Genomic DNA, 8,931 nt, shown 5'->3' with positions numbered 1-8,931 from the left:
AGACAGAGCCTCTCTCTGTCAACCTAGCTGGAGTACAGTGGCGTGATCTCAGCTTACTGCAACCTCTACCTCCCGGGTTCAAGCGATTCTCCTGCCTCAGCCTCCTGAGTAGCTGGGACTACAGGTGCCTGCCACCACACCCAGCTGATTTTTCTATTTTTAGTTGAGATGGTGTTTCCTCGTATTGGCCAGGCTGGTCTCAAACTCCTGACCTTGTGATCTGCCTGCCTTGGCCTCCCAGAGTGCTGGGATTACAGGCATGAGCCACTGCGCCTGGCCTATTTCTGATCTTTTACATTTTTTTGTTTAATTTTATTTTCTCAATCCTGTTTCCTACATCCTTTTCTATGTTTTAATTAGTGACTAGCCTTTTTGATAATGGCTTATATTGGTTTCAGTGTGACTTTCATTTCTCTGATGATTCACTATTTTCTTTCACTTTCTTGAGCTATACCAGCTCATCTTTCATCTCTTTATGTTGCCTTGCCAGTTTTTTCAAAGCTCTTTGTCTTTGCCTTAAGCTTTTTTTTGGGGGGGGAAGAAATGTTTTATTGGGTGATGTTAAATTATGACAGTATCTTTGGTCATAATTTTTGCTTGCTCTGTGGCAACATTTTTCTGCTGAGTTTCCTTTCACTGCCATTTGTTCCCTACCTTTGCTCTCTGCTGATTATTACTTATACTTGAATATCTTGAGTTCTTGTTACTAGCTGTATGCTAGATTATATGCACCTGAAGAGAAAGGTCATAAACATGTCCCAGACCAGCAGGAAATAACCCAATTTACTTAAGACTCAGGGTTACATGTTGAGTTACTTTAGGTTTTATTAGTACACATAAACAGAGATCAGAAACTTTAGGGGTGCTTGCAGTTGTAAAGTGCTGTGCCTGTAGTCTTTTTTTTGAAAACACAGTGCACCTGTATGTTTTTGTATTCAGTTTACCTTCCCTCTTTTTCGGTATAAACTTCTCCAGGGAAGGTGAAGTCTCCAAGTATGTACCCTGTTCCTGTTTCTGCACATGAGAGGTATTGATTGTCCCCTTAGGGCACACCATTCATTTTAAAGAATTGTGGTTTGGCAGCTCTGTTTGAGATCTGCAGTCGTCTCTCTCAGCATCTTCCTATCTGACTTATACTGCAGTTAGCAGCCATATATTGTCCCTTATTGTTACAGATCTCTCTTAATTTTATTAGAGTTTGCTTTTTTGTTTTTAATTCTTGTTTTGAAGTAATTTCAAGAGAAGAAAAGAACAATGCCATTTTACTCTGCTGTTTTAGAATAGGAAGTTATTATTATTTAGCAGACTTAATAATATTTGACATTTTAATCTCTAGATATTTTAATGAAGGGACTGTCCTGGCCCATTATGCAGATGTCCTGGGTCTTTTGCTTAGATTGCGGCAAATTTGTTGTCATACTTATCTTCTTACAAACGCAGTGTCTTCCAGTGGCCCCTCAGGTAGGTAAATGTGATCGTTTCATACCATTGTATTTGTTAGAGATACTTAAATAAGAATGATGTTTTTTTAATGTGGCATAAATTTATTTTGTTCTGTCAAATGGAGATTTTTTTTAGTGTGAGCCTCAGCTAGAAATATATTCAATATTTTTTTTACCAATGAAATGGAATTATAATGAGGTCTTTCCAGGATTTCCAGTGATAGATACCCTTTGATAAAAGATTAATATTGGACCTGCCTTTTATTGTGTGCTGGTGTGTTCATATCATGTTATAATGATGCTTCTCTATGAGGTATATTATGTGAGTTGGCTACTATTTTTTGAATGTTTTTTAGAATTTCAAACTTAAATTATGCTTTTTGCCTGTGACAGAAAATGATGAGATACTATCCCTACTGGCAAGCAAAACTTTTCCTTATATAAGATATATTAACTTGTCATTTACAAACCTTGCGCTGAAATTAATTTTTCAGTCTTTTCTCTAGGAAATGATACACCTGAAGAACTGAGAAAGAAATTAATAAGGAAGATGAAGTTAATTCTGAGCTCAGGTTCAGATGAAGAATGTGCAATTTGCTTGGATTCTTTAATAGTTCCTGTGATAACACATTGTGCACATGTATTTTGTAAACCCTGTATTTGCCAAGTCATTCAGAATGAGCAGGTTAGTTTTTTGCTGAGAAGAGGTTCAGTGTTTGATAGAGTAGTGTATCTGTCTTTAATATAATAAAAACTGAAGTCCAAGAGAGTATATGGAGTTTTATACTTGGATTTAATAATACACCTTTTATAGTTAATTATTTCACCATTTTAATAGGTGATATATTTCTCCTAATGCAACACCTTTAACATAAAATGATGTTCACAGTCAATATCTTAATTTCACTGTTTATATCATTGCTGTTTAACAAATGGATTGATGATGTGAGACACAAAGGTAATTTAAAAATTTCCAGTATCCATATTTTTAAAAAGTAAAAAGAAACATTAAGCTAATTTTAATACATTTTTATTTAACCCAATATATCTAAAATTTAAAATGTATTATTGTGATATTTAAAAAAAAAAAAACTAAGTCTTCAGAATTCGATTGTAGTATATACTTATGGCACACCTCAGTTTGGCTTAGCCACATTTCAGGGACTTAATTGCCCCATGTAACTGTTGGCTATTGTGTTGAATAAGGTAGGTCTAGATTCTTTTTCTCTTTTTAATGACCAAAATGCATTTATTTAATATACATCACAAGGGCTCAACCGAGGCTTAATTTAAAAGACAAAAACAAAACAAAGATAATACCACAGCTGCAGATACAGAGTCCTATACAGAAATCACAAAAAGGACAGACCATATAAGGAAAAATTGAAAAGACAATACAGGGACAGGCTGGGGAGCCTGGGTCAGGGCTCCTGGCTGGTGACTTGCTTCGAGTAGGTTTCTTGCTTAGGTAGGTCTAGATTCTTTTGTGTGGTAGAATTATTTTGAAGTGGACTAGTCTGTTAAGCAGTCATTCAGCTGGGGTAGAATTTTTTTAAACATTTTAAATTGATATAGAACATGTAGAAAAAATGTACAAATTTATGATTATATAGCTCAGTGAATTATCATGAAGTAACCATATTTCTGTATCTACTACTTAGGACTCCTTGTGGCCGCTCCCAGTCATTTACCCTCTACTTCTTCCCCAAAAGTAACCCCATTGTATCGACTTCTAAATAATTTTAGCTTCAGAATTTTTTTATTGTAATGGTGTTTTACATCTAGTTATTTAAGATATAATCTTATTAGCAGGTTCAAATGGGTACAACAGATGCTGTGTTGGAATGAACTTGATAGGATTTAACAGATCCTGGTAGCTTTGTAAGCTATTACAAGGTTTATAAGCTTAATAGCTTTATAAGCTATTAAGAAGGATTTTTTTTTAAAGAATAGTACTAAATAGTGTAGCTATATTGTATTTAGGTTCAAAAAATTGTTATTCATGGATTTTTTTTTTTACTTGTTTACAAATGTTATAATATTTAGTTTCCTGTTCTTGCTTCTGGCTAGTCCAGATCATATACTTTTGCTCCCTCCTTTACCCATTCTACTTACCACATTATGTCTGGAATTCAGCATGTTCAGATATCTCTTAAATGGATGAAATCCATTAAAAGGTTTAATAAAATGTTAGCTACGAGAGATACAGGTTTTAGCATACATTTAAAAATTTTTAGACAAATTTATATTTGTTCTTCCGTTAAGTGTTGCTCATACTTTGTTCTTTTTCATATAGCCACATGCTAAGTGCCCTTTATGCAGAAATGATATACATGAAGATAATTTATTAGAATGTCCTCCAGAAGAATTAGCACGTGACAGTGAGAAAAAGTCTAGTATGGAATGGACATCCAGTTCAAAGGTAAAGTACTCATGTACAAATATTTGAGTATTTGAGTATATAAGGAGATATACACAGTGTATCAAAATAGTAATTCTGCTTTCATTCCTGTCATTTTAGTATTCTGTTGGTGACCACTGGTTTTTTGTTTATTTTTATTGGTGAATTTGAGAGGAAATAGGTTCAGATTATTATAGTGTTCTTTCATTTTTTTTTTTAATGAATAGTCTTTTGCTTTTGCATTTTAGGGAAATAACATGTCAGGACCTTTAATGATAAAAAATTTTAGGCTAATTTTACTGATTGAAAATAGAATCTAATGGACATCTTAATATTTTTCAGATTAATGCGCTAATACATGCATTGACTGATTTAAGAAAGAAGAATCCAAACATAAAAAGTTTGGTGGTTTCTCAGTTTACAACATTCCTGTCTTTAATAGAAATACCACTTAAGTAAGTTCCACAGTGTTTTTCACTTTCAGTAAAAGGATTTTATATAAGTGTATTGACTTTGATAGCAAAAAGAATAACTATTTGTTTTGCCAGTTTTAGTCATTTTATCTAAAAGATACTCAGAGTCACAATAGAGAATATTCCTGGCAGCACAGGATTTTAAAGATTAAGTCCTGAAATTATCAGAAAATGACTGACTGCAGTGCCTAGCATAAAAGTGCTCAGTAAACATTTGTTAAAATAAATGAGTGAAAGAATTTACTAAGGAGATTTGTAGTTACTTTTTTCCCCCAACTTCCTGTTGATTTGCATTAACTTTGTTTTATTTTTATAATAGTGTTTGTTACTTGTGTCTTTTCTTACCCTCATTAGAGCCTCTGGATTTGTGTTTACCCGTTTGGATGGTTCCATGGCCCAAAAGAAAAGAGTTGAGTCAATTCAGTGTTTTCAAAACACTGAAGCAGGATCTCCAACTATAATGCTTCTGTCTTTAAAAGCAGGTGGAGTTGGTTTGAATCTGTCTGCAGCTTCTCGAGTGTTTTTAATGGATCCGGTAAGTAGTTTTGTATATTTTTCAGAATGTTAGTACTTCTTTCAAAAAAATAAGACAAAAAACTACATGGTGAATACCTTCATAGTTATAATTAACTGTGAAAATTCTTAGGCCAACTTTAAAAACAGTTAACAAAAACTTGGTAAATGTGGATTGAGAGCTTTCTCTTAAGCTACTTTACTGAAATCCTCACAGTATTCTTATGAGGTAGATACCATTATCAAATGCTCTGTTTTGGCCAGGCGTTTTGGCTCTTGCCTATAATCCCAGCACTTTGGAAGGCGAAGGTGAATGGATTGCCTGAGCTCAAGAGTTTGAGAGCAGCCTGGGCAACATGGCGAAACCTGCCCTCTACAAAAAAAAAGTTCCAAAAAAATTACTCAGGTGTGGTGGTGTGTGCTTGTAGTCCCAGCTGCTTGCAGCGCTGAGACAGGAAGATTGATCGCTTGAGCCTGCAAGGTTGAAGTTGCAGTGAGCCATGTTTCTGCCACTGCACTTCAGTCTGGGTAAGAGAGCAAGAACCCATCTCTGAAAGAAAAGGGAAACAGTTTTCTGTTTTACTGAAGAGGCAATTGAACCACAGAAAAGTAAATAATGTGCCCAATGTCACACAGTTAGTAACAGGCAAAACCAGAATAACAGTCCATTTATTTAAGTACTATTATGCTATGCCGTTCTACTTTTTTTCGATAATAAGTCTCTATTAACCATAATGCTTTTTAGGGTAGTGGTTCATTCAGCCAACAAATAATGAGATTCTGCTTTGTGTCAGGGTATTATAGGTACTGGGAATCTAAACAAGATAGACAAAATGACTACCATCATAGTGCTAGTGGTCTTAAGCTTAAATGTGCGTAAGAATTGGGTAAAATGGAATTTCTTTTGCATTCAGCTTTGGAGACTTAGGAGTTCTAGGATTATACCCAGGAAGCTGCATTTTTAGTTTATATCATAGGTGATTCAGGTACTAGGTGGTCTTGGATCACAATTTGAGAAACAAATTATCATTAATGGAATGTTCTGAGTACATTTTACTGCCTAATACAGTGCAGTCACTTGTGGTTGCGTAGTACAGGCATAAGGGTAGAACAGAAGCTAAAATTCACTTTGAACTTTACTCACCAAGCTGTGTGACCTGGACCTGCATTCACATAGGAGTATGTTTTTCTACATGTACAAAGAGGCTGTTTGGCCTGAAAGGACCTCGGACTAATTCAGTTTCTAATTTGCACTGGGTACTAAGTGGGATAGAGGCAACCATGTGCTGTTTCTGTGCATTCAGACTTTGTGGTTTTAGCTTGTTGCCTGAAACTCAGAAGATTTTTAACATACAGAAATTCTACTGAGATATAAATTTTATAGTTATTCGGGTGAGGCTAGTTCACTCAGGCTTTTTTTTCCCTCCCTCGACTTAGGGTAACCTCAGTAAGATTACAATTAGGGTTATCATACTTAGGCCTTCATGGGTGAATGTCATGGATATGGTATGGTCTGTTGTATTTTCTTGCCTTAGTACTGTGGATGAAGTTTTAAATCTTTTTTACAGTATTTTATGGCCATAATACAAAGATATTTGTAACTATAGATTGTTGAATATTAACTAACCCAGTGATAATTCTAGAAGCTGATTTTTAGAACAAATCCCAAATTTTATTTTTCCTGCTAATAATCTTAGCACGAAAGAAGTTAATACCAAAATAATTAGTATTATGAAGTTGATCAGAGACTAAATTTGTTAAGTTTTTAAAAATTTACAGAATGTTTTAGCAGTTTTCTAGTAAGTTGAGTGTTCTTCATTGAACATACTAAGCTTTCCAATGTTGTTTCTAACTTAAAAGTCAGGTCCCAGAAAAATAATGATTTGATAAAAACAATAATTGACTCATGAAAGTCTTTTACCCTTTTTTTTTTTTTTTTTTTTAAAGAGACAGGGTCTTCCACTTTTGTCTATGCTAGTGTCAAACTCCTGAGCTCAAGCAAGCAATCCTCCCTCCTCAGCCTCTTGAGTAGCTGGGATTATAGGCATATGCCACTGTGCCCAGTTTTCTTTTACCTTTTCATGAACATTGTATAAGAATTGGGGTAATATTTTGATATTCATGGTGAGCTTCTAGTGAAGCCAATTTCTTCTTTAATTACATGTGAAAATGAAGCTATCAGTTTTATGTAATGATGAAGTAAATGAGATTTCTGGTAGCTATACTAGACTTGCATTGCCAGCTTGTCATTAAGTTCCTGGATAAAATACAGGTAACAAAAAGAAATATTTTTGCATTGTCTCTTGGTATTAAGATTTTAAAATGTATCTAATTGTGAAATATAAAATATTCACAAAATATGGTATCTGTCTTTTAGAAAATCATAGGCTAAGTATATCCTTAAATCTAAATTTCCATACTGGAAAAGAACCTAAAACTCAAATTACAGCAAGTAAACAGCAAAACCTTCCCTTTATCTATATTCCAAGAGCCTTTTTTTTAAAAAGAAGAGAATATCAACCTAAGTATAAATCATATTATAATCCTACATAAGCATCTGATTTTGTTTCTATTTTCAGCTATTTTGCTGTGTAAATAAATGTTCCTTTCTTCAAAAATACCGTTTTCAGTTTAAAAAGTCATTTCATAGTTTTTATTTAAAATTTAATGATCCTTATCCAAACAGTTCACAATACTATTTAAAAACCACTTACCAGAGTTCTATATCTTTTTGGTTATTCTTCCCTTTTCATTGTTTCACCGTTTTATTATTTAGCTTAAGACAGTTCTCATTATCATGTCTGTGTTAATTAGCTAATGGTACTTTTTTAGTTAAGCTTTAAAGGCAAATTGACATCAAATACTGATACAGAAAACTGCATCAACAAAAAAAAAAAAAACAATTTTTAGGACTTCTGACTTTTGAAACCCTTTTTTGTACTTTTATTTCATGAACAGAGGAAAGTGAAAGAAAACCAGAAAAGGAGGAGAAAACTTTTTTATAAATAGACCCAAAAACTACATATCTTTTCTAATATAAATTCAGTCATCTAAGAGGATATGTAAACTTTTTCCTCTGTTAAGTACACATAGAGATTCTTTTAAAAATGAAAAAAAAAAAAAGCAGAAATTGATTAATAAACACTTATTTTGGGCGCTGACACATATGTCAGGCCCTGTATTAGGTATTACAAGTAGTAGTATATATCATTATGATGATTGGGAAGATGGGATTTTTCTCCCATAGTATTTGTGATGTTAGTATCTGACTTCAGGCAGAAAACTTTCAGTCAGAAAATGATCCATGAATACTAGTGAAGTGAAAGGACAAATGCAGAACACTCATAGATCAGGGCAATAAAGCAACTCATCCATGTACTTGTTAGGCCTGGAATCCTGCTGCTGAAGATCAGTGCTTTGACAGATGCCATAGACTTGGCCAGAAGCAAGAAGTTATCATCACAAAAGTGAGTTTTTAAACCAACTATTTTAAGACTAGGTTGATATGATTTTTACAATTAAACAAGTAATGAATGAATACATTATAATAATGATTGAAGTAGAATTATGCAGAGCAAAATATAAGTCACACTTCTCCTCCTCCATTAATAGGGCCCTTTCTCTATAGTTATATACATTTATATTTATGTGTACATCTCCTTAAAAACATCTTTGAAAGGTAAGTGGCATTATACTTCATTGTTCTACAACATATTTGTTTCCTTTAAAACTGTACTATTTTGTAAGTACATTTAGGTGAACACATTTTTTAAAATAGTGGTAAAACATAAAATTTACCATTTTGAAGTGTTCAGTTCAGATGCATTAAGTACATTCATGTTGTTGTGCAACCATCACAATCACCCATCTCCAGAGCTTTTTCATCATCTCAAACTGAAACTGTGTATTCATTAAATAATAACTTCCCATTCCTCTCACCCCAATCCCTGGCAACTACCATTCTACTTTCTCCGAATTTGACTACCCTACAAAACCATATAGATACAACATAATATATTTAACCCATTACGTTTTTTGCTAATAAAAACAGTGCCTTAATGAGCATTTTTATATATAAATCTTTGTGCATAGATGCAAGTAT

General features: G+C 33.5%; 1 protein-coding gene across 7 annotated transcripts in view; it reads left to right on the top strand.

Moving 5' to 3' along the window:
• HLTF (helicase like transcription factor) overlaps window positions 1–8,931 on the top strand; it is a 54,493-nt gene that overhangs the window by 41,671 nt on the left and 3,891 nt on the right. For 3 of the 7 annotated variants that reach the window (XM_017523809.2, XM_017523808.2, XM_017523807.2), the window contains exons 19-24: window positions 1,337–1,461; window positions 1,949–2,127; window positions 3,739–3,864; window positions 4,186–4,298; window positions 4,671–4,851; window positions 8,216–8,296. In XM_017523809.2, the coding sequence (XP_017379298.1) occupies window positions 1,337–1,461; window positions 1,949–2,127; window positions 3,739–3,864; window positions 4,186–4,298; window positions 4,671–4,851; window positions 8,216–8,296 (805 nt within the window). Of the gene's footprint in view, window positions 1–1,336; window positions 1,462–1,936; window positions 2,128–3,738; window positions 3,865–4,185; window positions 4,299–4,670; window positions 4,852–8,215; window positions 8,297–8,931 lie in introns of all 7 variants that reach the window. The other 4 variants (XM_017523806.2, XM_017523804.2, XM_017523803.2 and 1 more) reach the window with 2 other exon arrangements.

Source organism: Cebus imitator, unplaced genomic scaffold, assembly GCF_001604975.1.
Source record: "Cebus imitator isolate Cc_AM_T3 unplaced genomic scaffold, Cebus_imitator-1.0 Scaffold30, whole genome shotgun sequence".
NCBI lineage: Eukaryota > Metazoa > Chordata > Mammalia > Primates > Cebidae > Cebus > Cebus imitator.
This window is presented reverse-complemented; position numbering and strand designations above follow the sequence as displayed.